The following is a 27,693-nucleotide window of genomic DNA, read 5'->3' on the forward strand; positions in this document are numbered from 1 at the left end:
AATTATATAGTAAAAAATTCTAAATGACCGACAATTTGGAAAGGAGGGAGTAGTAGATCTACAAATTTTTGGTGTGTTTTCGTTTAATAAAATACTACAATTCGAATGTTTTTATTTTAATTAAATGAGTTTTATTGATAAAAAGTTCCACCCTATGTAAGCCATTACAAAGTAAGAAAAAGAAGAAGAGAAGCTTAAATAAACTAAGTGTGATCAGGTAGATACCGATTATGATCCATGTGGTCGAATATAGATCTTCATGTACATTTATTGAAAAAAACTGCATATTTGCAAGACTTAGTAGATACTATGCAGGTTCCATTGGATTCTTTAGGACGAGACAAACTAAAATGATGTGCTCTTAGTAGAGATTAGGTAGGTTTCATTAGATTCTTTGGGACAAGACAAACTAAAATCGTGGGCTCTAACATTTCTCAAATATCGCCTATGTGGTGGTTCCGTAGATAAGGTTACTTGTGGGTGGAACCTGTCCACTCGGGTTCGAATTCTCCACTCGGCACGGAAGCTCGTATTTTCATAAATTTATTCCTTTAACTAGCGCTTTTCATTTAGTGGTAGGCGACATGCTCGATAATAAGGCGCATGTGATGACTTTATCAATCTTAAGATCTGCTAGATCAATCTCTTGAATATGCTCATAGGGATAACGGTGTGTGCACGTATATGAGCGTTTACGTTTGTATCGTGTTTCTTAAAAAAAAAGTTCATAACATCAAGTTCAATTGTTCTAGAGGTGCCTATGTGAATTGCACATACATAGATCTACCAAATTACCAAATAGACATGGGTAATGCATGATTGGGCATGGGGAGGGTCACGGAGTGAGCAAGAACAATATCGGCTTGTTTCTGTCCTGGAGCCGTGGAGCGGAGGATACGTAGGCCGTTCAAAAAGTCAATTTCTCCTTTTCTCCTTTAGTAGAAAAAGTGGAGTTCCTATTTTTTTTTTTTCAGTTCATGCTAATAGTTGTGTGCACAAGTCATTGTCGCTACCACACGAAGTAACACAAAAATGGTCAAAGAGCTTGTCAATTTGAAATTTTGAATGACACCTCCTTTACCGGAGTTAAGGTTAGGTGTAGCGGGTACAAAAATTGTGGTGCGCAAATTGGTTGCCACACGTGTTATGTGAACTAAAAACACGGCTAAAAACTATGACATGCTTGAGGTGTTTTTCGCCAAAGTTTGACAACAACTAAACATGCCCTAAGCTGTTATGGACAACAAATAAATCCACTGACACATCGTCTCACAAGCCACGCTCTTAGATAGCAGCGGAAGAGATTTTCAGATCCTAGAGGATGCAGAACGTAGACGTCTTTTAACACTATTTTCATGCTCAGTTCTTCCTAAAACTCAAGCATAGTAATACAGAGTCATATAGATAATTTTTTTTGAACGATGTTTGTTTTCGGTAAGAGCAGCATCAGCATCCTACGTTAGGCTGAAACAATCATTCAAAATTGGGCTCCCTTCAAAATTTAACGAATTGCTGAATGCTGATATCTATAATGCCACCGCGTTGCCACATGCACATCAGATAGACATCAATGCTAAATACCAACTACTCCTCCTTTCCAAATTGTAGGCCGTTTTAGCGTTTTTGGATTCATATGTATTATTATGCATCAAGATATATAGGTTGCACTAGTTTTTAACCGGGCAAACTACAACCCAGGCTGATTCTGACCAGGCTAAACCAATACAAATTGCTCATGTTTAGTTGGGTGGCTAAAGATAGCCTAATTTGCTATGCTCGTGTTTGGTTAGGAGCACATTGTGATATGCTGACCTTGGATTGGTGAAGGTGAACTTACCATCCCATTTCATTCCTTCTCCATCATCTTTACTATCCGTTCTCACCATCAGCTGCAATTTCTTTTTCACTTTTAATTTGATTCATATAGAAGTTCAAAGAAACATTCCTCTCGTCAGATCAACAACAAAGGAAAAATCAAACAACATTAGTTCATCGTCATTGCTTAAATCAGTCACTATTGAGGCAGCAACTTGGATCTAACAAATTATAGCATCCAACTTTCGTTACCCCCAAAGAAAAAATAATGAATCGACCGCGTGACGCACCTGCTTCATCCTCATCTTCGCCTCGCCCGAGTCTCTCCACCCCCGTCCTCCATGTCTAACGCGTACAAGAAAGTAAGGCCGCCCATCTCATCTTCAAGGGTAGCGAGGCCGCCTCCCTCCAGAAGTGAAGAAGCATAGGAAGAAGCCAACCTCCGATGCTGCCGCCGACGGTGCGATGTCGAGGTCGTGGTAGCCACGGCCGCGGAGGGTGCTGGCAGTTGCGCCGGTGAGGACCCGCTTTCAATGCGACGCAGGCGCAGGCCCCGCAAACGACACCATCGGTGAGGGGAGGTGGTGGCGCGGGAGGACACGGACACGAGGAAGAAGGGAGGGGCGACGGATTGATTTTGGGAGGTGAACGGATGCGCAGTCGGAGTTGGACGAAGCCTGGCTTCACGGATGCGACCTGCCCTCTCGTTTCCAGCTAGCCAGGCTAAGAGGGTCGCGATGCATAAGCTAGGTCTCGCTAGTGGGCTTATGAAGCCTACCAAATAGGTGTAAACTATATAAGAGGAGTCTGGTTAGGACTTATGCACCCAACCAATCACTACCATAGTGTATGTTCAGATCTATAATAATATTTATGAATTTAGAAAAGTTAAAATGATCTACAATTTGGAACAGAGGGAGCATGATACGCATGCACGCGAACCAGTTGTGCAAATCGATTCACTTGACGACGCTATACTACACTCCATCCTTCAGAAAAATAGCACGTCGAGAATCGATAACAATCTCATCAGAAACCAAATCAACGAGCCAAAGCAGCTGCGCTGGAAGCAAGCAGGTGCGAGGTCGATTCCAAATCAAAACACGGACCATTACCCACGGAAGCTTGGAAACAGGTTCGAGGTCGATTCCAAAGCACGGACCAGTACCCCGGGACCAGTACACGGACTATTAGGATGAAAGGTATGAGCCAGCAAATTAATTCCAATTATTTTACCCATTAGAAAGCAGGATTCAACACCCGGCCCAACAAACAGAAGATGGACTAATAAACGTAAAATTAATCTACACTTCAATGAATGTAGGTAAGTTAACAAACCTGAACTTCAACCACATCTCAATGCATGTCATGATCGTAGAGATGGAAAGAACAGCAGCATTTGGTCTACTATAAAATGCCATCCCTGTGACATTGCCATCATGATCAATCACCTGTCCTCCATTGCCAGACTGCATCAAATAAATAAGACTGAGTTAAACGAGCAGTTAAGCAACAATACATTCCAAAAAAATTAATGCTATAATAATTACCACAGGGACTTCACAGCTGACAAACATCTGGTAACTGCGGTCCATATAATCTGATTCCTCCAACCATAATATTTCCCCATGCCTAGCCCTCAAGGACAATCCACTGTCCCTAGCCAAGATAAAAACCTCCTGACCATATTCTGGCCCAGATCCAATAGAAGGGCGCTGCAACGGGAGGTCTACATCGATCTCTAGTAGAGCAATATCATAATGATCATCGAAGAATATAAATTGTCCGTCCAAGATGGTTTTATTCGGCAAGCCAACAGATAGCTGAAAAGATGGGTTTGATTAGACATTGTTAAGTTGTGCAATACTTTCAAGATTAGGGATGAAATAATAACTGATCGGTAAAGCATCACCAAAACAAAAAGGACTGCATAAAGATAAACTGCAAGTTCTGTTTTTACTTTGGGTACGGGATCAATTAATGTACCCCCACTGCTGATGATTTTAGAACAAGTCACTATTAGAGTGCGGTGCTTCCCATTGGATTCCCTCTGACCCATGATGATGCCAGTGCATGATGTTATGTCAGCCAGGAAGAATTGTGTGTGAATCTTGCTATAAGTTTATCCGCTTATTTTACCGTGTGTGCTGGAGGAAATATTGACGATGGAGCGTGCCACACCCCGAACCACAACCTTTTCTCTTGAGCTCAGAACGGCATCTGTGGTACCTGGATCCTTGGGCTTCCTTCGCGTAGGAAGTTTCAGACGAGGATCTAAAGAAGGCATAATTGAAAACGTAGCAAACATTAGGTCTTGTTCCTTTTGTGGGTTGATAGTTCTATGTAAATATCTTAATTCTCCAACACATAGTACTCCACAAAACTGCATATGCACTCATACGAATATAGACTTCCAATACTTTACAAAACAATGACGCGTCAACAAAAAAGTAGCCTGTTTTTCTTATAACTCGAAAACGGGAATACATTGGACGTGGATTCAACCCACCATTGGACTAATAGGTAAAAGGATCTCTCTGGTGGAACTTGCAAAACTGAAAAACCTGTTGTTTTAGTGATTTATGGTTTTCAAAACTTCAGAGCTGCAACCCAAACAGCTCTTGCTCTGTCAAGACCAAAGTATTTTTTTTCCCCAAACCTAAGTCTAAATATACTGCACATCCAAAAAAAATAACCTAACGTACATCATAGAAGAAGAAATAGGTCTAATTTACAGGCAGAGCAAGAAGAAATTCAAAAGACAACCTTTTGCAGCAATCTCGCGGATCCTCTTGCACTCCCTGCTCCAGTTCCGCACATCCTTCCCCTTGCCTGTCTTTGGGAATGGCGGGAAGCGTAGACGCGGCGGGGTGTTGACCGGAACAGCAGGTGAGGCACTCGAACTATCTCCTACTGCTGCAGCCGGCGTCATCCTCTGCTGCGCCACCTCCTCTGTGCCAGTGTTGCTCCCACCCACCAACTCCGCCGCCGCAGCCTCAATCTTCATCCTCTTAGTAGGAACCAGCCCCGGATCAACCGACGCATTCGTTTCTAATGCGTCGGCCAGCGGCCCCGGACTGCCCTTCTCCGCCGCCATGAACGACGGCACACCCCGCTGGCCAACCGACACCGGTCGCCGGGCCCGGCTTCAGCTCTCCTCTAGGGCGAATCAATCCCCCTCTTTTTCCAGCCCACCAACTCCGCCGCCGCCGCCTCGATCTTCATCCTCTTGTTAGGAACCGGCCCCTGATCTCCGGACTCTTCCGTTGCTAATTCGCCCACCGAAGGCCCTGGATTGCCTCCGCTCCCCGCCATTGACGGCGTCAGATCGTGTCCGACAAGCCTGTCGCCCGTCACAGCTCCTTGATTTGGGCGGCCTCCTCTCCTCTCCTCTCCTCGCTGCTCGAACTGGCTTGGGTTGGATTCGAGCCCTCCTCGACTTTCCTTTTGTTGATGGAAGCGAAGGGGCGTACCTGATTGGAGTATGCCGGAACACAAGCCGAGCCTGAATCCAGTACGAAATCCGAACTCTCCTCGAGTAGTCTGAATCCTTCAGTTTGTTGTCCCAGGCAAGCGCCTCGGCCTGCCGGCGGGACGCGGGGACGGGGGAGGCGCGGGGCTGGGCTGTCGCCTGTCGGAGCAAGCCGTGACCCGTGAAGGCGACGGCAAGCAGCGCGCGGGAAGGAGCTAGCCGCGCCGCGGAGAGCGCAGGCGAGAGCTCGCGCCGTTGGCCTGGGCGTGGAGTCTAAAATGGGCCGCCATCAGTCAGTCTACTACCCACCCAATTGCTGTCTGGCCCGATTGTATTGTCCCCCGATGTCCCGGAAACTGGGTGTCCGTGTTCTTTCCCTACTACCGAATGTAGGTGATCAATTCCTTAAAAAAAAGAACGAAAGTGATCAATTCGATCCTTTCTTTGTTGTTTCGTCTTCCTTCCTTTTCTTCTTCTTCGTAAGAAAAGAAGAAAAAAACTTAAAAAATAATAAAATCCAAAATTTTGAAATCCTACTCGAATTTTCATTTCAAATTCCTGCACAAAGCAAAATTCATCTCAATTCAAAAAGGGTTCAACTTGATCGTGGGATTTTTGTCCTACTCCCAAAACGTTCCAACTCAATTCCAAGATTTTAACTTGAATTTAAGAGCCTGATTAGTTTGGTTCCAAAATTTGCCATGCTAAATCTTGGGCATGCCAAAACGCGAGCATGACAAAATTTTCTGCCGAAACCTGGGCACGATCTTTAGGATATCACTTCATCGGGTGCCAACCAAACAAGTGCCAAAATTTATGGGCTTGCCTTAAATTTGGCTGGGGAAATTTTGGAGCCCAACCAAGCAGGCTCTAAATTTGAAAAAAATAATGTTAAGTGAGGACTATGGTTGTGAACTTGTGATAAATCATTTTGTCTTTCGCAAAAACAATGATAAATCATTTTGCACCATCTGGGTTTGGCTGGAGAAGTGGAGCTCGACTAACGCTTGGCCCTGACCTCCTGGTTGTCCCGTGGCGCCATGACTTCTTCCGGTGGCCACAGAGCGTAGTCGATATGTGCAGGGGGAGACGGGGCGGCTTCAGATTTTGCCGCTCACAAACTGGCATCTCTGCTCCGTACGACGGATGGGACTGTCATTCAGACTTTGCAAATTCTTCCGAAGCAATTTGTAGCAAAACTGCAAAACCTGATATACACCGGTGACGATTCGGAGCTAAAGAAAGCAGTAGTGTAGATTAGGAGCCAAAGTGAGAGACCACGATTTTTTCCATGGTCTATTTAAAAGTTGAGATCTCTTTAAAGTTTGGCAATGAAAAATTGACAAATGGTCTATTTTAAATTCAGCATAACAAGAAATTGACTCGCATTCTTTTTTTTTTTTGAAGGTGGTCATTGCAAAACTCCGTTCGGTCTTTCACAAAGAGAAAGGAGGTCGAGCCATTTTCCAAGTTCAATTCATATTGGAAATCAAGTGAGTCCAAACTATACTAAAACATAGTACTCCTATGAACAAACTAATATCCTTGTCCATACATCGCCGGGAGGAAATAAATAGGAGCTAAGATATTTCTGCAACAAAATATAACACCCAGAATGTCCCATCGTTATCTTGCGTCACCATAAGAAGTCATCAGCATTGGTAAACCTGAAATCCCACATGTCAGATATTGTGGAATGATTCCATGCCAGTCTTTTAACATAAAAAAAATACAACCATCAAAATTCCAACAATATAGAACATGGATGCACATCATGCAGCTTATTAGGAGCCTTGGCCTCACTTTGGCCCCAGCGTGCATGTAATACCAAGAACACTATCAAGCGTAAAGTTATAATGCTTATGACACGATTAATGGAACTGGTTTGAGATGAAATGTGCAAAACAAAATGGTAGAAAAGGTTCAAAAAGCTTACAATGTGTCAGTTAAGCATTGTTTTCTCATTCTGAAGCATGACAGAATTCAACAGACAAGGTGACGCTTCTTGTACCACGTTCAAGGAGATCATAAACTTCGAGCTACAAGAATCGAAGGAACACAAATATTAACATTTATTTGTTAGTTCAATTAATACTAGTTGGAATGGCGCGCCCTGCGCGTCTTGATAAAAAATATTGACTTAAAGCATCAATAAAAAAGAACACAAACTTTTTTGGCATTTTCATATTGCAAATAAATTCAAACATACCTTGAGATCTACAGTGGAGCTTGAATCAGTGCTTCCCTGCAAGAATCCCCAACCAAGAGAAAGAAGATAATCTTCCAACTGCAGATAAAATTTGACAGTATCAGCCATAGTGATATCTTCTAGATGAAAACAAGCAATAATTATTAGATACAATTTTCACCTGAGGTAGCGCTTGATCACGCAGCCCATCAAAAGAAACAATCACATCTCCATATCTAATGCCAAGCTTCTCAGCAGTAGAACCAATTGATACCTAGATAGGTCAAAATGATTACAGTGTTACCCAGTCTCAATAGAGCTCCATACACACTGAACAGAATGGAGTCATACCTTATCTACAATGTAGCCGTTGTTGATGTTGTGATCAAGAGATATCACCGCCTGGAGCGACACCTCCAGCAGCTCCACTGTCCTTAAGCTCAAACCATGCTCGGGGCGAGCAATACGACTGAAATAAGTCTGACTGAACCAATCAGCTTTAAAATATTGACCACAAAGCAGCCAAAGGCATTCCATACGATCGTATCATTGTCACCTAAATAGTTAAGTGATATATTAGCTCGAGGATCATTTGGTATGTCTTAAAATACTACTGGTTTTCAAGTGACATTTTCCCTATTAAGGGTACACCACTAATTCTAGTTCAATGTCATACTACAGGATAACAACGTCATGCATGAAACTGATTATTTAGTATAATACTTCAGGGTCATAATCTAAAAGGGGAATATGGTTCTGGTGGTCCTCGGTCGTGTTACTAGTTTTGTCTGTGGCTTGCCTGTAATAGTTCCTGTTGGGTGTGATTGCGTGGGTGTTCTGTACTTGGGTTGGGTCTTGACCGACCCTTTGTACTCCTTTTTTCTACCTTGATGAAATGACACGTAGGCATGCAGCTCTACTGCGTCATTCGAGGAAAAAAAGGAATATGCTCAGAAAAGTTGTTTTCCTTCTCCCATGGCTTTCACTACGAGCTTTACAGGGTACCATTCAAAACAAGGTTGGTCGTCTATACGAGCCAATTGAAATTGATTGCCCCCCAGATAGTCCCTTACTTATGTTGAATTGTTGATAGCCGTTCAAGCTCCTCGTGTTAGATTCGACTTCAAAAGGCATTAGGTCTTAAGACATATTCAATAAGCTCTATGGACCAGATTGCATTTGTTGAAGTGAATCAAGCTAATAGCACGTTTGCACTTAATACCAGGTGTATGCACATAAAATTGGAACTTGTCCAAAGTCTGAGCAAATGCCATTATACTGGATGATTTGGATGTTTTAACTGATCCAAGCTTGTACATGTGGCATGACGGCAATGCCACTAGCCAATTTTCATGTCTACCTAGCAGGCTAGTAGCAATGTTGACGCGATGCCCTTTCAAACTTTGGTAGTATGCGAGCTCCCACTTTTAGATTCATTAAACATGATAGAATATATTTCTACATGGGGTAAGGGGCAAGTTGCTCAGCTAAGTGAGTATAAAGTGTTAAAATGCAAATTCTATAAACATCAAACGAATTGCTACAACACTGCTTATAACTCAAAAAAGTATGTCAATTTTAAAACCAATTAGATGTTATAGACACTAAGCAAGTTATAACATCAGTGCAACAACGATAACAGGTTAACAAACCTGAACTTCATCCACATTTCAATGCATGTGAGGATGGTGGAGATGGCAAGAATACTAGAATTTGGAATTTGGACCACCATTATCAAATGCCATCCCAACGACACTGCTGCCATCATGATCAATCACTGGTCCTCCAGTGCCATACTACATCTTTTTCGAGAATACGTAGGACAGCTGTGTATCTTTATATTATATAAAAAGATAAGTGCCATACTACATCAAAGAAATACTACTGAGTAAGCTGCGTGATGAAACAATAATACAGTGCTGGAAAATAATAATACAATTATTACATTAGGAGTATTGCAGCTAAGCAACATGAGGTAGTTGCGGTTTAAATATTTTGGATCTTCGAACCACAGGACCCTCCCATGCCTGGCCATCAGATTAGAATCTTTGCCCCTAGCCAAAATGAAAACCTCCTGACCGTAGTTTGGATTAGATCCAAAAGAAGGGAGCTGCAAAGGTAAGTCTGACTCTGACGAGATCTCCAATAAAGCAATATCATAATACTTATTGAAGAACAAAAGTTGCCCCTCTAAGATGGTCCTATTTGGCAAGCCAATGTGTAGCTGAAAGGGTATAAGAGCTTTGATTAGATATGTTGTGCTACAGGGTCAAGGGAATAGCCTATCAGATAAGCACCACGCAAAAAAAAGTAACTCTAAAAAGACAAAAAAAACCCATAGCTTTGATATGTGCAGAGTGAGCAGATGATTCCATAATGTGGGGGCACAGGAAGTGTGTTGAAGCTAGTACTAGCGTGTCCGTGTTATGGAATGAGAGCGCAAAAGGATAATAAGAGATAAGCATAACGAAAGATGCTATACAAACTGTACCTAACTTGTCAGAAAAAATGAAAACAAAACAAGACATAGGCGTGCAAGTATATTTACATGGACATCATAAAAACTAGTATAATTGAACAAGCAGGACAAGATCTAAAATGAAAATGAACAGATAATGCATGTGGGCGTCTTTAGTGTATTCAAACACCAGGAAAACATGAACATAATCGGTAGTAAGCCATCAAGGCGGACACATACAGGTGGGGTGCTAAATTACTGTGCAGACAAACATCTGAATTCTACAATGTAGCATGCTTGTTGTGGCTAAGGCAAGCTGAGGCATGTGAAGGCGTCACACATTTTAAACACAAGAGAATGAGCTATTACCTGCAGGCTGCAAGCACTACAGTGCAGAGTAGAAGACATCATTTTTCAAAGAATTGAACATTACCTGGATTACGCTGGTAGACATTTTGCAATAGATGTCAACGATTAGTGAAAGAATGTGACGGATGTGATAACAGAGTACGCATATATTCAGTAGAAGGCTGCCATTGTGCCACAACAAGAGAAGGACAACACTAATTTGTAAAGTTAAGGCAAGTCTTAAGGGTGTAATACTCAAGGGTAGTATTGTAATCTCCTAATTCAACATAGAAAGCTTTGTCCGTACCTTAATGTTGGGACCAAGTCCATCAACAATATCAGAGCTAGTCAATATCCTTGCGCACTTCTTGGTCTCTTTCCAGCAGATGACAATTCCAGTTTGTTGGTCAATGACCTTCCCATCTGCAAACCATGTGTGGATGTTATCGTCAGCTTAGGCGTAATAAATCAGGCTTGGCCGATTTTACCAAGCGCAATGGAGGAGACGCTAACGGTTGAGCGTGCCGCATCCCGGACCAGCGCCTTGTCTCTTGAGCTGGCCACACTCTCGGCCGCCGACTTTTTTGTTTTTTTAACCCTTTTTTCGAAAGATTCTCACAAATACGCTCCTGGCGGAACCAATTTCAAAAATGGACCCTTAGCTTACACGTCTAGACGCCAGCCATCCTAGCGCCAAGGTCCATGCGCAGCTGCTGATGCGGATGCCGACGTGATCGAGGCTTGGCGCCATCCATGATGGCGCCAAGCCTTGGCGCCGTAGATCTTGGCGCCAAGCTTGGCGCCATCATGGATGGCGCCGAGCAATTTTACCTCCTGGCGTTTCAAACGAGAAACAAGTATAATTATTGCGAAGAGTGTGTAACAAACCACACTCTAGTTCAACTGGTTAGAATGTGGGCTTCTTATCCAAAAGACTTGAGTTCAAACCCTAGTGTTGAATCTTTTTTTCCTGTCTTTGGTATAAGAAACCCACACCTAACCAGTTGAATTAGAGTGTGGTTTGTTGCACACTCCTCGCAATAATTATACTTGTTTCTCGTTTGAAACGCCAGGAGGTAAAATTGCTCGGCGCCATCCATGATGGCGCCAAGCTTGGCGCCGTCGGCATCCGCGTCAGCAGCTGCGCATGGATCTTGGCGCCAGGATGGCTGGCGTCGAGATGTGTAAGCTTGGCGCCAGCGTGGATGGCGCCAAGCTAAGGGTCCATTTTTGGAATTGGTTCCGCCAGGGGCGTATTTGTGAGAATATTTTGCAAAAAGGGCTAAAAAACAAAAAAGTTCGCTCTCGGCCGTTTCCGGATCCTCGAGCTCCACCACCGTAGGAAGATTGTCACGAGGATCTACAGAATGGTGGAATAAAAGATGCAGCAAAGGTTAATTGTGCAGTAGCAACCGTTCCGAGTTTTGAGTTGAGAAGACGGTGACCTCTTGCAGCAGGCTTGGAGATCCACCTGCGTCTAGTGCTAGGAGGGAGCGGTCGGGTCATGGTGTGGGTGCGGCAGGTAAGGCATTGGAACCATCTCCTGCCACCGCCGCCGCCGCCGCCTTCCTCTGCTGCTTCTCCTCGCCGTCAGTGGTGCTCCCGCCCACCAACTCCATCGCCGCCGCCTCAATTTTGATCCTCTTGTTAGGAACCGACCCCTGATCTCTCGATTCTTTCGTTTCCAATGCGTCGGCCAGCGGGCCCGGACTGCCTCTCCTCGCCGCCATTAACGGCGATCAGCCCTTTGGCGACCTCCTCTCCTCACCGCTCGAACCTGCGACGTGGGTTAGATTGGAACAGGTACTTCAATAGTTAAACCTTTTCTTTTTTTATGTAGATGGAGGCGAGGGAGTATATACTGTGTACCTGATTGTACTACTAGAATAGTATTCTGGAGCAAGTCGAAGTGCCGAACCCGACTCCGACACCAAATATGGGCTCTCCTTTCCTGCGAATCTTGCCGTTTGTTGTCCCATGGCAAGGTGTCGAGCCACGCGGGGAAGGAGAGTGCCGGAGGTGCGAACGACAACGAGAGCATGCCGTTCTCCGGCGTCTCTCTGCTTAAAGCCGTTGGTGGATTCCCAAGTAAATAAAACATTACTCTCAGTAAAAGGAGTTCAATCAAATTTGGGGACCGAATTGGTAGGCATGGAGGGGATTTTGGGCCATTTTGCTTTGAAATTGGTGGTGTTAAGGTAGGTGGGAGTCTCAGAGATTGGATGGAAGAATTTGCAACTCCTTTAAGTTATTAACCTTAATCGTTATTACAACTCTCTCATATAAGGATCTTTATAGGAGAGAGTCGCTCGTCTCTCACCTTATAGCTACTTCTCCAATTGTGACACATTTTATCGCATCTGCATCCCTTGATCGGCATCGCGCAACTTATAACCCTCTATCCGCCTCGTCTATATCCCCAATACCATTATTAAGTTGCATTTTCTCTGAAATAGGCCCAAGCCTAGCAATCTCTTGTAGATGAGCTTCAACTCACCACTAATCTCTCTTCTTTTTGTCTGGAATGAGCAGTACATCCGTTAGTTTTTAGTAGACGCGTCATAGCTTTAAAAAGTATTTGAAGGAGCATCCTCTTACAATGTATCATCAATTGCTTACAAGATCAATGGTGTATTGAAATAAGAAACTGTTCATATAATTTTTATAGACTAAGAAATGCATATAATTGTTGATCAAAGTTTATGGTGTTTGACTTTCTAGAATCCTAAGATGCTTACTAAAAACGAACGAAGCAAATATCTGACAGTCCTAACATTCTAGGAAACAATTATGATCCTCTTTCGTATACACAGGAAACAATCTCGTGGGATAAACCCCGAGAAAGGCAAAAAAAAGTTCAACCATAGACATGTGAAGAACTAACCATAGCTGGAGGAGAACAAAACCAATCAAGTGACAAGTGGGCCACCAACTAGTACTGGCCCACAAGTCATGCTCTTCGATGGCACCGTTGAAATATCTTCAGGTCTTCTTTAATTAGCCGGGTCCACTAGCCGAACCGAGTGTACTATAAATCCACACTGCGCCCACCCGCTCGCAAAAAGTTTCAATCTGGAGTGTCGCTTCTTTCAAATCCATCCTCCCTTGCTTCCCGTCCCCGCTTCCTCGTACCAAATCTAGGGTTTCCGATCGAAATCCTCCGCCTCCGCCGCCGCCGCCGCCGCCGCCACCACCGGCGATAATGTCGGCCAGCGCCGAGCCTGAGAAGGACGCCGCGGCCGCGGCCGCGGCCGCCGAGGGCGACGAGAAGGCGGAGGCGAAGGGCAGCGGCTCCGGCTGGGAGCTGCTGTACTGCGGCGGGACGAGCTTCGACTCCATGGGCCGGAAGGTGGTGGGCGGGGCGCAGGGCAACCTGGTGTCGCCGACGCGGTTGCGCCCGCTCGTGGGCGTCGACATCCGCTTCGTCGGCTCTGGCTGCAGTGAGTTCCCGGTGTCCTTGCCCACGATTGAGATGATGTGTACGCTAGCTTTTGGCGGGATGTGAGGAGCTGGAACTGATTGATGCTTAGAAATGCTTATATTAGTTTGTGATCATAGATGCAATCAAACGAAGGCAGGACGAGTTGGTCTGTAGCTCTTGTTTGGAGTTGGTGGATGCTTTCAGTGGTTGGATCACTGGATGAGTTCACGCTGAAATGTTAGCCTGTCTGGTTTTAGCATGTCTGTACAGGAAATGGCGGCAAAAATACGATACTATGGTCCAATGATACTATGTTTGTTGAATCGAATAATGCAGCGAACCTAGTTACAATCCCTTGATGAATTTCAGTTGTAAATCACGATCGGAAAATGGTGAACAATTCTAGTCAGTTACTTGAACAATGGAGTGGTATGCACAGTTGCTTGGAATTAGAAAAATAATGCGCCAACTGCCAATAGAGTATTGCTTCCTTGAGAAAATTAGTTTAGGGAGCAAATGCAAAAGTAATTGAAAAGACCTTGTAATTTCATCAAAAGATGTAATTCAGATAGCTGCAAAATGGATTTGATTAAGACTATGGGGGTTTAAGAACTAACTGGCACTGACTTTGTTACTATATTTCCCATGATGAGCCTGCATGCACACCACATGTGCGCGCGCAGAGGGTGTGGGGTTGAACAAATACAAACGGGTCGGTCTACTTGGACCAAAAACAAGAGTCGAAGTGATGGGAGCCCTAAAAGTCGAGTCCTACCCACATGCAAAAAAAAAGGCGCTCACAGGGTGAGGAGGGAGGGGGGGGGGGGGGATGAATAAATACATATGAGTCTGCCTACTTGGACTGAAAACAAGAGGTGAAGTGATGAAAGCCCTAAAAGTCAGTGCCCCCAGTTCTACCCTAACATACCTCTTCACCTTTTGCCTCCGCTGCTTCCAAGCCAACCTGCCACTCTTGTCCCTATCCCTCTGTGCACCTGGAGGGATGGACCAGATGCAGCATAGAGGCCAGGAGTGCTCATTGGTCGATAGGAGGCCATGACAGGGGCTGCGGAGGCGAGGGGGGGTTGGGGATGTTATTGTAACATTGTGGTGTGGAGATTGCTTAAGATGGAAACCCCCAATTTACTGTACCTTAATTCTAAAAAGTAACCTCATGCACGATTTGATCGATGAATAATTAAGGCACTATTGTGGATTGTGGCATAAGATCTCTTCTTTTAACTTAACAAATCTTATGCAGGTTATTTTACCATGCTGTGTGTTTTGCTTTCTGTCATCCAAATTTCAACTCGACGGTAATTTGATAGACTTTTCAGTCTTTTTTAACAACTTATTTTAACATTTTCCCAGCCGCTTGCCACTGTGTTGCTTTGGATGCTGAAGGCAGATGTTATACATGGGGTCGCAATGAGGTAAAAATGTGAATAGTCAGTTGCACTTGTTCCACTCATTACTCAACACTGTTACTTTCTTGCAGAAGGGACAGCTAGGGCATGGGGATACTCTTCTGCGCAACCTGCCAACTGTTGTTTCTCAACTGTCAAAGTAAGATAATTGCATACAACACCGAACTCTTTGCCTGCAGTTTTCTTGCTAACATCTGTGTATAGTATTGGTAGACTCATTACCTGATTATGTAGTATGATTAATATGAGTGGTTTGAAGATGTTAAACAGTCTTCATGTGTTCCAAGACGTTAACAGACACTTGTTGCACCTGCAGATACAAAATCATCAAAGCAAGTGTTGGAAGAAATCATACAGTGGTTGTAACTGATGATGGGAAATCCTTCTCTTTCGGCCACAATAAGCACGGGCAGTTAGGGACGGGCTCCTTAAGGAATGGTTGGTACCCTTCACTTCTTATTGTCTCAGTCATGGAAGTGCCTGCACATACGATTTTGGTGCTGAAGCATTGTTATGTATTTCAAGTTTAGGCTATCATGGATATAAATACTCTGCTCGCATGTAGATATTTTAGTTTTTTCCTATTCTGTTTGATGACCCACTAGTACTTTGATGTAGAGTCTCATGTGAACTCAAAGTTATCTTGGAATACATGTTGACAATGTCATTTCACACTTTCCTTTTACCCCTAGTGACTAATTATAAGCAGTTTACTTTTTTAACCAGTTTGTGAGGTTGATAAACTTAACTTTGCCATATCCTTCAGCATAATGGTATTATCATTGTCCAAGACCGTTAATTAGCCTTGATAATCGTGTAATTTTCCCTGATTGGATCTTACATGTTGCTGTTATTCCTTGGTCCTATAATTGCTGCAGAAATTGAGTCATCACCAGTGCCCTGTATCGTTGCCGAAGCAACCACTGCTGTCTGTGGAGCTGATTTTACGGTGTGGTTGTCGTCAGTGGAAGGCTCTTCTATACTGTATGTCTTGCTGGAAATTCAAAAATAGAAATCTTGAACCTCATTTGATTAATATCTGCTTTGGCTGTAGTTAGTGGGTGTTGTTCGTCAGTTTTTTTGAGGCTGTATTTTATTCTTCTATGCTATTCAGTACAGCAGGCCTTCCCCAGTATGGTCAACTTGGGCATGGAACTGATAATGAGGTTGGTCGTTACTCCTTTTGCGCAGGTGGGCTATTCTTTAAATTTATTATCAATTCACTATGATTTGATTCATGCTATTTCAGTACAATGCTAAAGATTCATCTGTCAAGCTGACGTATGATCCTCAGCCCCGCCCACGGGCAATAGCTGCATTATCTGGGAAAACTGTAGTAAAAGTTGCATGCGGAACTAATCATACAGGTTTGTCTTCTTCTTTCTTTCTTTTGAGTCATCATGATTAACACTGATATCAACCCTGTTTCTTTACTTGTATGTTGCAGTTGCAGTTGATTCCAGTGGCTTTGTTTACACGTATGTGTTTTATTCACCATTTCTTAACACAATTTCAAGCTGAAATAGTTAATAGGCATGGGTGCCTCTTTATATGCTGTATGAAGTCCACATATGTGCAGGACATATCAATTTTTTCAGTTCTAATAATGTTTTCTATTCTCTTACTGTGTTTTTCTTTTGTGTGTGTTTGGCAGCTGGGGTTTTGGTGGATATGGAAGGTATGATATTATTGGCATGCATCCCACTGTAACAACGCTATAGTCCAAGCCCAACATGGTTCATATAACAGCTTGCTTGTTACTTAGGTTGGGCCACAGAGAACAGAAGGATGAATGGCAACCTCGCCTTGTAGAAGTCTTCCAGAAGCAAAATGTTCTGCCTCCTAATGCTATTGTCTCGGCTGGTTCCGCAAGTTCTGCATGCACAGCTGGTATGCTCTGATGCTCAAACAATTATTGTCATTTGCTATTTGGAGTGGGGATAATAGGTTTATGTGATATCTTGGTTGTTTGCGTGGTGAACTACCATTAATTATAAGTGCTGGTAAACTCTTTTGGTGTTTTCCTGTGTCTAACTTTCCATGCGTGTGTGTAGAGGTTTTTCCCCCAACATTTAAGTGTTTGTCTCATGGAAATTGGTAGCAGAACAATAATCCTCGATACTTGGTTATTTCATGAACCTTGACACTGTTTCTCTCACATTAGACATTAGTTCATGTAGGGCTAGTATTCACATGGGGAATGGGTGTATACAAACAAGCGCCCTTATAAAAGAGCATAAGGTAAACATTGCACATGCAACCATTTCTGTGCAAACTACCCATAAGCCTCTTCTCTTACAGTTACTTGACGATTGACATTGGATGCTGTAGATGATGAGAATCTAGATGTGGTTGAAGAGTTAGGCTCTGTTTGGCATTGTGATGGATCCTGCTGATCCCATATTGTGGAACCACTTTTGTTTGGGCTGCTGCTTCGAAACCGTGTTGCGGCCCAACTAGATATTGTTGCTTTCTAGACAACAAAAAATGGCTTTAGTTAGCTATCCACGTACCTGAACCACGAACAGTCTTTAGCTTCCTAATATAGTCTCTCTTTTTCCATTTTGATGGTGGCTCATGTTGCTGTGCTTCAGCTCTAGCATACCCCAACTTGCTTGGGACTAAAAGGCTTTTGTTGTTGTTGTTGTATCAAATATAAAAATTCACTTGAGATAAATAGGTATATAGAATCATGTTGATTACAGCAGCTGCAAACTAACCCATTGTTTTATTTATTTAGAAGCACAAATTAAATGCTTCTGAGCTTATCAGATTGCTTGTGGATCAAGCTATTTATTGCAAGCCTATTGATCTGGTGACACTATGTGACTTGTGAACCTTGTGTCCTGTTTGTAGTCTAATGACTTTTATGCTATATCACTCCATATAGTGAATATTTTTTTTGAACTACACAACACATATAAATGTTTTTCTGCCTATAATTAAACTACACAACGTAATCTGGTCTATAATTAAACTATGTTGGATTTTATGCCTATTTGATGAAAATTTATTCCACATGCTGCTGATATTCATTGCTTGTGAAAAGTATTATCTGTATAATTTGAACTCTGCTAACTAGGAGCCATAATCAACAACATTGTTATTAATTTCTGGTTCTTTGGTTTGATTGCTAGGTGGTGGGCAGTTGTACATGTGGGGAAAGATGAAGAATACAGGCGATGATTGGATGTATCCAAAGCCTGTAATGGATTTAAGGTTCCTTACACACTTGTCGCAATAATGCAGAATTCCAAATTCTACCGCACTTATGTTATTGTTTGTCCTTTTTTGAGAGGCTGTTTGTATTTATCACAGTTAGCTGCCTGGTATAAGTATGTAATTATCCTTAGCTATCTGCTTAACTGTTGATTTGTTTCCTTCAGTGGTTGGAACATTCGCTGCATGGCTTCTGGTAACATGCACCACGTTGTGGGTGCTGATGATTCATGCATAAGCTGGGGTGTTGCCCAGAATGGGGAGCTTGGTTATGGGCCTAATGGGCAGAAGTATGTGTATATAAAAATGTTAAGAATATGTTGATTGTACAAAGGCTTCACTTATTCGATGATCTCATTGGCCATTGTTGTGCCATATATTTGTAATGTAGGTCATCTGCAAATCCCAAAAAGGTTGACATTCTTGAGGGAATGCATGTTACAAGGTAATACTAAATGACGCGTCACTTTCCATTCCCTGTTAACATTGCAGTCTGTATTAAATTGTGAACACTTTCTCCAGTGTCGGTTGTGGATACGGACTGTCTCTAATTGTTGTGGACAGGGCAAATATTGGTGATCGACTTGATAAGGTAACTTCATAACACTTTGTTGCATGGACTTTCCTGTCGCTTAATGTTAGGTTAAACATTCAGTTGAATGCTTTATCATGAGGTCACAAAAAGAAATTGGTATGATTAGTCACCAGCTGTCCTTTCCATGATGATAGGTGGCAGCATAGTTTCCAACTCTGATGAGTCTTCCATCAGATAATCTAATTTTAAACTAGATTTTTTTTCCGGCTCAACCACTGAATCAGAATGTTTTACTGATATCCCCAAATGATCGATCAACCGACAAATAAATAGATATAACTTGGAAATCACAATTGAATGAATCGGTCTTGCAAATATTGTCTATTTAACATGGCTTTAATTGTTATATTATGTCCTGATGAGAAATCTGTAGTCATATATTCCCTGGATAACCTGTATCCTTTAGCAACATATGAAGCATATGAGATGAGATTGCAAGTTTACCTGGATTTTAATAACATGTTTCAACATCCAGCACTCTTTTATTGCCTTGAAGTATAGATGTCATGTTTGCCTTTTGCATCCTTTCATTGCTGTATGTGGTTTTAAATTGTTATATATTTTAATACACATTTTTTTTGTTCCTCAGCTGGAGATTTATGATGGTGATACCTCCACTGAAGGTTTGTTTTGTCTCTTATTTTGTTTTGGAATAACACATTTAGGTGTAACTCTGCAAGCTTGAAACATTTTAATGCTGGGTAAAACACATCATAGTTTAGCTTGATCTGTTACAAAAGAAGCTATTCTTGTTTTGTAACCAGTGGCTGTCTAATTTAAGAGTTTCATAAATCATAACCATAGATATGCCTTTTTTCAGCTGTAGGGGGAGGGGTGGCAGGTTGGTCCACATAAACTTCAAAATTATGTGAAATCATTAATATTTTCTCTGCATGTAACTGAGATTACTAAAGAATTTAGTTGGCCTGTACCTGAACATTCACCTTGGTGTGGCATCTATCTAAAGGACACACTTGGGTTGGGCTGGGCCAACCTGTTTACCTGAAGACCTACCCCACTACCCTAGGATCCCAATTGTACTACTAGTCTACTACGATAGAGAACATGGAGGCCAACTGGCTACCCATTTTCTCTTGAATTGTGTCGTGCGATGCCTGATTTTTGGGTCCAAATAATCACTTGGACCTGAGCCATCATTAATGGAAAACGATAAAATGAAAGATACCAAGTTTATGAATTGTTTCATGTTGGATATTTCTTTCATGTCTAGGATGAATATAATACTAGTAACTATGTTCTCGAGAGCAAATTATACGGTACTCCCTCTGTTTTTAGTAGGCTTATTAGAATTTTAAAAAGTCAGACTTCATAAATTTGACCAATGATTAGTCAAATTATATGCATGTTTAGTGTATATAAAAGTTATATGAATGGATTCTTATTTCAAATATCTTTAAATATGACATTAATTTTCTTGCAATTGATGATATATTGTAAGAGAAAAGGTATACCTCATAAGAAATTTTCAAATTCTAATACGCCTACTAAACGAATGGAGGGAGTACTATACGCCTACTAAAAGCTTATTAACTGGTATCATTGAGCTTTGTGTTGTTTCCCGTATCTTGCTTATGGATGGATTTGAATTTACCACTGCAGTAGAGGTGGAGGTGCAAGCAACCAAGAAGGCGTCTACCAGCACCAATTCCCGTGCCAACAAGCGCAAGAAAACCAAGGATGATTCTGAATCTGAAGAGGATGATGATGAGGATGAAAGTGAAGATGATGAGAATGGGGAAATAGAAGAGGCCAAGGGCAAGCGTGGCCGCAAACCCTCTAATAGGGGGAGAGGTAGGGGAGCCAAAAAGGCAGCCCCCGAGCCAAAGCCATCTGGAAGGGGCAGAGGCCGCCCTAAGAAAACTGAGAGTTCTGCTCAGAAAGCTGGAAGCTCAGGCGGCCGTGGTGGAAAGAGAGGAGGAAAAAGAGGAAGACCCCGGAAGTGATCATATGGTCTGCACTAAGGTGGTGTTGAAGTCAGATCAAGTGATCTCTAACACCTGATGTGATCCATCCATTGAAGATTTCATTTTGGTAGCAATGCCTCCAGCCTTACCTGAGTTTCGCCAATTGCAGCTATTCAAAAACTTCCTCTCGTTTTTTTTGCCCCATTTCCAAATTGATTGTTCCATCTGATTGTAAGTGTAGAAATGCTTAACCTGTACATCTGTGTTCTTTGTCGATGTTAATCACACATTCGGTTTTAGGCTATTGTGAACCCTTCAATAGAATGATTTATCCTGTTCAATCCTATAGTCCCTTCAGTTGACCACCGGCACCTTGTGGCTGTGGTTGAGTAATTGATCAAAGGTTATTGTGCAGTCAGCAAAGCATGAAGGATTCCCGCACAAGAGTCCAAGGATTGAATTTACTTGATGCTGCTAGGTATGTCCTGTCCTGTCAAATGATCTTGCTTTACTCTGTCTTTCTGTGGATACAATTAGGCAGATTCTAGTGTGATGGTGTCTGCTTGATCTTGCTTTTTATTTCTGGTCTTAGCTTTTGTGGTCGCCCCAATCTGGGCTTGAATGAGCCTATTGACGCGGCTGGCTTTGTCCTGCGCCTGCGTTATCCTCTGAAGACCAAATCATGTTCTTTCGTAGGACCAGTTCAGGCCTCTAAGTTTGTTACCCCGCTGTAGTCACGTACTTGTACTGAATCGCTGCTTATTTCCTATTCATTCCTGCGGTACTACTGGACCTGGGCGATTTGAATACTGTAGTGTAATGCATTGCCCCGTTCAAATAAATATTCATCAGATTATTCTTTGAATCTACTCATAGCGTACGTGGATCCGGAGTATTTTGGCGTCAATTTGATCGACGACACGATGCTTTCCCAGCCGAGCTACACTATGCGCAAGTAGGTGTACTAGGTCTTTAGGTGAAGTAGCTCGTGTCCGTGAACACTGAACAGTTTGTTGCCCGCGGAGAGAATTCAGCGATCAGCGAATCAGTACTGCAAGCCAAAACTATCGTGGCGTCAACACGCTGACTTGTGGGCTTCCGGATCCAACCGCCGCCGTTCACTGACTCCCGCAGTTAATTGAGTTACGTGATCGCAAGGACCAGCAGCGGCTGGACGGACATCTTCTTCCGTGCCATACGGGGTAACATGGGGTCCTTGGCACCCCATGATAATCTACTCCTGTATGGCTGTATGACATGTGAGGACGGCGACAAGGCGGCATGGATGAGGCGAGGACATCTCGGGGCGCCGGGGCAACGACGCCGCATGTGCCTGCTTCCCGTCCATGATCCGGCACCAGCAGGCATGTAGCGCCGGTGTTCCGGGCCATGCAATGTGGCGTGTGGGCGCGTATCGGGAGACCCGGGGGCCAGGATGGTTGGTTGGATTGGATTCCGTTCCGAACTGAACGCCCCATGCGTCACTGGGAGTTGGGGCTTATTTCGGAGTAAATTTCTTCAGTGGTGAATGGTCGTCAGCGTTGGAACTCCGGGAATGGAAACAGTCTCACCCACCTGCCTCATCTTGGTAGCTCACATTCTTGATCGATCGACCCATAGGCACCTGTTTGGCCTCCGGTAGCCAAGAGCCCAAGAACATCCATCATGCATGTACCAGGACAAAAAAGATACAGTACGTTATCGTCACATTCTAACCTGTACGTGCAGCTTCTGGGGGGTAGTTAATCTGACAGGACTCTGCGTTGTCAAAGGAATTAGGTGGCACGGATGGGAAGCACTGCAGGATGGCGCTCTTCTAGCTAACCAAAAAAACATTTTTTTTATCAAACTGGAATTTCATCTAGACGTATCATTAGGTGAACTCTCCCTGTCCTCGTGCCCAGCCCAGTTTATCAAGCCAAAAGTTGGGATTAGAGCCACTCAGCTAACCCCCTATCGTTTTCGTCCTTCCCCCTCTCTTGAAGGTTTCGAGCTGCGGCTAATGAGGTGCCCTGTCCCTGTTCGGCTTCCTCTTCCAAAGCCCATGATTCCCTTGCCGTGTGATGGAGCGGAAAAAGAAGAGATCGGTGTTAGTTGAGGTAGATTTGCATGCGGTTGTCCCGTTGATGTGCATCACCTTCAAACCTAAATATCCCCTTGTTTTGCCGTGCTGTATGATCTTGTCCTTTTATGAAGTCAGTGAAATATGTACCGGCAGAGTTGCTACCACAGGTTTTAAAATGGGACAAGAAGATTCATGGAATGAAAAATTAAGTCAGCATGACCGGAAATATTACATTTCTTTAATAAAATATTAAAGCAAATGAATTTGTCTCATTTTTTCGAATGTCCACCCTCCCAGCTGCATAAGATTCTCTGGTAGCTCCCATACCAATTAGTCAGCATAGACGAGAAACCCATCTTCTTTCCCCCCTCTTTCCTCAACTAGCAGATTCAACATCCCACCTAAAGCTGTTGATACTAGTAGGTTTTGCTGTCAAACATGCAAATCTGATTTGAAATTGAAGTCCTACCTCTGCAAACTATTTTAAAGCCTTGATTTCTGTTAACGTTTCGCTTCATTTCATTTCAGGGGAAATGTTCTGGTTGAAAAAAAAAATCAAACGATTTTCTTGTATAAAGACTGTTAAGACTGACGAAGATTATGGAGTAACATGATATAACAAGTTGGATTTCCTCATTACATGATATAACAAGTTGACATGCTGCCCCAACTGAATGGAAAGGCTTGGTAGGTAGATGCCCCAAATATGTATGCCTGTGTAACAAATGACAAGGCATCATCCCACATCTATCATTGCAATTGCCTATGCATATAGGATAACACAGCTATCCCATCATTGCCAACAAGGATCCACCATGTTAATGCATGGTACTACGTACAGATCGACAGATTAGGTCATTAGGACCGGGATTAGCTCCCAATAACGAATCAGAAAACCTTTCGTGCATGGGAGTCGTTGATTGCTGTCGTAATCGCAATTATTTTGGTATGGAAATGTTGTGTGCCTGTTCATGTCATTGCAGTCCCAGCTTCGGAGCTGCTTTTATCACCAACTGATGATTCTTGAGCAAGATGAGTTAGCACTGTATTTGTGACGTCTCTCCACTTCGTAAGCTTAACTTCACCTGAAGAGAAGGGAGCTAGATTGTTAGAATCTTTACATTTCGCTCCGATCATTGCAAAGTAAGTACCTCAAAGATCCTATAGGAAGTTTTGAAAATCAGGAAAAACCTTTTGAACTTTGAGGTGAAAAGAAATTTAGAAGCTCAGAAGAACTTATGGACATTTTTTTTTGAAACGAACCTGGCAGTAGAGCTGCCGATTTATTAAAAAGAAGAAATCCAGATTGGATAAATACAATCGATAAAAAATGAAATAAGACAAAAACTGAACCACGAAAACAAAACAACACTATAAACTCAGTCGCAATCAGCATCGCGCCAGTAAAGTGGAGAGGAAGAACTTATGGACTTATTCACACCTTTACTGTTTAAATGCATCTAGTCCTTGAATTTGTCATGTACAATTAATTCATTCTCCAACAACTATTTTGAAGAGTGTTGAAAAGAGTTATGAGAGGCTGCTGTGCTGTGCTAGTGTTGTATGCCAATAATTCAGTATATGCAAGATCCATAATGGGTGGACCTAATAATAAGGAAGCAACCCACTAGATCTCATTCTCAGATGCCAGTTTCCAGTCCCCTCTGTCTGATGGGCTGTGGCCTCAGACCTGCTCTGCCCTTTTTCCTCCAGAAGCAACATGGAGTAGCCTGTCACTGCCTCCCAACTCTCTGACAATGACCTCTCATTTTGGCACTAGTTAATCACATTCAAGCTAAAATAGTTGGAGGATCCCAACAAACCCTAACCTAATACTCTCCATCCGAAGTGATTTGAGCTAGCTGGTACATGGCATGCTGTCTCTGTGACTCCAATCACTGTTGTCTGCTCCTTTTTTTTTGGGTGAGAGATTACTGTTATGTGCTTCTGAAACAAGCAACCTATTGCAGCGAGCAAAGAAAAAGCGACGCGAGGAAAGAACAAAAGGGGGTGTGGTGTGCCCCTTCGCGCATGACTTTTGTTATCCACTGAAGATATGCTCGGTGCTTTCCTTGCTTTCTTGCGCTTACGAAATGTCACAGAAAGACAACGAATCACGACCATTTATTTATTTGCTAATTCTCCTGCATTAGCTGACCTAAACCATACTTCAGAACTCAATCGACTTCAACACCTGACAAAAAATAACACCGAGTCAGTAAGTATTCACCGGTTGTTCCTGTCAGCCACTCCGCTCCAGCAGCATTGTTGCTGTTGCTGGTTGAAAAACTGCCATTTCGGAGCAATGCTAGTGCCATGGTAGCTACTTTCTGTTAGGGAAACTGTCAGTAGCATGGTCAAGAACAGATGTTGACCCTGCAGAATCAGGTACCGCACTGAACATTAGGGACCAAAATAATCATGGCCCCTTTTAGCCTCTGCAGTGCTCATTATCCTGGCGCTCTCTGCCGCTGCTGGTCATTCTTTTCCTCGATCCAGGCCTTTAGGCCGAGCATCATTTGCTGCTGCCCTGCCGAAAGAGCAGCTTCGTGCTTGGACGCATGCTCTGCGATTCCAAGCATCGCACATTTCATAATCGCCGGCTGGTTACTGCCAGGTCCTGACGCTTTGACCGCTGTTAGTGAGGTGATTAGAGGTAGAGAGGATAACAAACTCTTGTTCAGGAGCACGATGCTTAGTTTGATCACATGGTAATCAGGGTTTTTGGAGAGGAGAGGCCGGTAGTTAAGAGTAACCGCTACGGCCGGCGTGGAGAGGAGAGGATAATGTTTACGGCTTTGAGGGAGGAGGGTACCACTGCACGTGGCGGTAACGTGCGCTGCGTCGACGGGGGCGAGCAGGTGGTGGTGGCCGGCGACGTGTCCATGTGCGAAAGGCTGGCACGTGCCGGGTGGCGTCGCGGGCCCACTTTGTTTCACAAGTATACGTTGGTGTCCGCCGCTCTCAAAGCCTTGCTGCCTTGGGTGTCAGTGTCACATGTACGTACACTACCGTTTGCTGGCAGTGGTATTCAACAAGTATTCCCTCCGGCCGCAACTATCCGAACTCCGAATTGAATATAATTTCACCGGAAATGATAAAATTTGACCAAAATTATTCTGTAGAGGGCAGTGACACGAGTAGATTTACCGTCAAGTTCACGCTTTGAATATTGGAACCCATGCTGAGTGGAACAGGAGCACTGTCAAAAGTAGCTGTTGCCTCTGAAGCTTCGTGGTGACGGTTTCACCCTGCTCCATTCCAGGCAAAGATCCAACCAAACCAACCGAACAGAAAAGGAAACGGGCCGTGGCAGCGTTCAGCGCGCGCCGCGCGTGCTTTGCTTGCTGCGTCGCCCCGCACCCGCAACCACAGCGGCAGGCAGCTCGTGAGCGGGCGCGCCCGAGGCCGGCCGAGCAGCAACGGCATGGTGCCGCGGTTCCTCCCCTTTTCGGGCGTCGGATCAGCGGCAGGTCACGTGAACTCGCCAACCAGCCGCAGGCCCGTCCCCCGTACCCGCAGGCCATGCGGCGCATGCGCTCCGGGTCCGGGGGCGCGCGGGGCAGAGCGGAGCGGACGCCATCTCCAGGGGTGCGAGGCCAGCGGCAACGCTTTCTCGTGTTCGCCCCACACGTCTCCCCGTCTCCTCGTGCCCCTATGCCGGCCGGGCGTCCGCTGCGTCCTGTTCGGCGGCTCCCACCGTTAGCATTTTGCTCGTGACAAGCACAGGAACCTTCGTCTGGAGAGTTCTCGCACACTGTTCAAGGGCTCAAGCGTCCTGGGCAGGACAGGACACTGATTTGTGATCTCCATGGCTTTGAAGAGGGAGAACCCTGTGATGCCAGCGTACGGCGTTAAACAGTGAGGAACGGCGCTGACCTCTGTGACTGTTAGTGACAAGCAAGGAAGCGAAATCTCGAGCCAGGAAGCATTGCTATGCCAAGTACAAGTCGCTATGCTAGTGCCTAGTGGTAGGCGTGGCAATAATGCGGCTGTAATTGGCAGCTTGAAGCCAAGCTACCGTAACCTTCAAATCACAACAATCCGGAAAACCAAAATTGCGTCGGCGGGAACGGGACGCAGCCGTGCCGTGAAGGCAGCAGCGATGCTGTTCCATCGATCTTGCTTCGCTCATGGTCGTCATCTTGAGGTCCGCCTGATCCATTTGGATAAGGACACTTACTATGTGTTGCTTTCTACGGAATTTTGTAAGGACCGTTTTGCTTCAGCACTTGGTTCATGGCTTCAAAGCATCTTCCTCTCCAAAAAAGGCAAGGGAAGGAAAATGACACAACCTACAGCTGAAACTATGGTTCTCCAAACGAAAACAGTAGTCTCACTCTCACTTCCATCTCTCTTTATCTTATACATAAACCAGAGCAAACTATCTTAAAAATGCTCTATCCATTCCAAATTACTATTTATTTTGATGTATGTCCAGGTGCATATCAAAAACTATATATCTAAAAAAAGTTAAAATGGATAATAATTTAGGATGGGAGAGTGTATCTTAAATTAGGTTTTAACTTGATCTTTTTCCTCTAGTCAAGCCCTTTCAAATTCTAGGAACATACAACAAATTAAATTCTAAATATATGAAAGCAATTTAATTTACTGAAAAGCAATACAAGCAAAAATCCCGTGCAGAATATCAAAAGAGAGCACGGGATTTTTTTTTAGGATAAAGGAAAGCACAGGGAAGTAAAAGAATAGATAGAGCGGAGGGCCCGAGGAGGCCTCCAAAATATAACAGCAGAGGT

General features: G+C 43.7%; 2 protein-coding genes and 1 long non-coding RNA gene across 3 annotated transcripts; 1 reads left to right on the top strand and 2 right to left on the bottom strand.

Moving 5' to 3' along the window:
• Window positions 1-3,032: 3,032 nt before the first annotated feature.
• On the bottom strand, window positions 3,033-5,549 carry LOC117850411 (uncharacterized). Its single transcript, XR_011897659.1, has 4 exons — window positions 4,582-5,549; window positions 3,955-4,089; window positions 3,366-3,638; window positions 3,033-3,284 (listed from the first exon to the last, which is right to left on the bottom strand). It is a non-coding gene; the product is annotated as an uncharacterized lncRNA (long non-coding RNA).
• Window positions 5,550-7,248: 1,699 nt separating this feature from the next.
• LOC117848069 (uncharacterized) lies at window positions 7,249-12,011 on the bottom strand. The gene is made up of 9 exons (XM_072292257.1): window positions 11,811-12,011; window positions 10,770-10,860; window positions 10,589-10,704; window positions 9,435-9,699; window positions 9,128-9,230; window positions 7,827-7,944; window positions 7,657-7,749; window positions 7,497-7,574; window positions 7,249-7,326 (listed from the first exon to the last, which is right to left on the bottom strand). Exons 1-9 carry the CDS (start codon window positions 12,009-12,011, stop codon window positions 7,249-7,251), a joined length of 1,143 nt encoding a protein of 380 aa, XP_072148358.1.
• A 1,329-nt stretch (window positions 12,012-13,340) lies between these two features.
• Window positions 13,341-21,209, top strand: LOC117848877 (uncharacterized). The gene is made up of 16 exons (XM_034730458.2): window positions 13,341-13,721; window positions 15,074-15,135; window positions 15,201-15,268; window positions 15,446-15,567; window positions 16,008-16,113; window positions 16,244-16,295; window positions 16,379-16,496; window positions 16,577-16,607; window positions 16,784-16,807; window positions 16,895-17,019; window positions 18,267-18,348; window positions 18,516-18,638; window positions 18,740-18,793; window positions 18,871-18,940; window positions 19,533-19,566; window positions 20,564-21,209. Exons 1-16 carry the CDS (start codon window positions 13,484-13,486, stop codon window positions 20,905-20,907), a joined length of 1,653 nt encoding a protein of 550 aa, XP_034586349.1. The 5' UTR covers window positions 13,341-13,483; the 3' UTR covers window positions 20,908-21,209.
• The last annotated feature ends 6,484 nt before the right edge of the window (window positions 21,210-27,693 follow it).

The sequence above is a fragment of the Setaria viridis genome, chromosome 3 (genome assembly GCF_005286985.2).
Source record: "Setaria viridis chromosome 3, Setaria_viridis_v4.0, whole genome shotgun sequence".
Lineage (NCBI taxonomy): Eukaryota > Viridiplantae > Streptophyta > Magnoliopsida > Poales > Poaceae > Setaria > Setaria viridis.

What these genes read in the sequence shown, in the direction of transcription:
- LOC117848069 (XM_072292257.1), bottom strand. Translation starts at nt 12,011, where the DNA reads ATGGCGGCGAGGAGAGGCAGTCCGGGCCCGCTGGCCGACGCATTGGAA. An exon ending in TGGCAGGAGATGGTTCCAAT is followed by an intron (nt 10,861 to 11,810) that starts GCCTTACCTGCC and finishes AAAACAAAAAAG; the next exon opens with TCGGCGGCCGAGAGTGTGGC. An exon ending in GACTTGGTCCCAACATTAAG is followed by an intron (nt 9,700 to 10,588) that starts GTACGGACAAAG and finishes ATACCCTTTCAG; the next exon opens with CTACACATTGGCTTGCCAAA.
- LOC117848877 (XM_034730458.2), top strand. Translation starts at nt 13,484, where the DNA reads ATGTCGGCCAGCGCCGAGCCTGAGAAGGACGCCGCGGCCGCGGCCGCG. An exon ending in GTTGTTTCTCAACTGTCAAA is followed by an intron (nt 15,269 to 15,445) that starts GTAAGATAATTG and finishes TTGCACCTGCAG; the next exon opens with ATACAAAATCATCAAAGCAA. An exon ending in TCCAGTGGCTTTGTTTACAC is followed by an intron (nt 16,608 to 16,783) that starts GTATGTGTTTTA and finishes TGTGTTTGGCAG; the next exon opens with CTGGGGTTTTGGTGGATATG.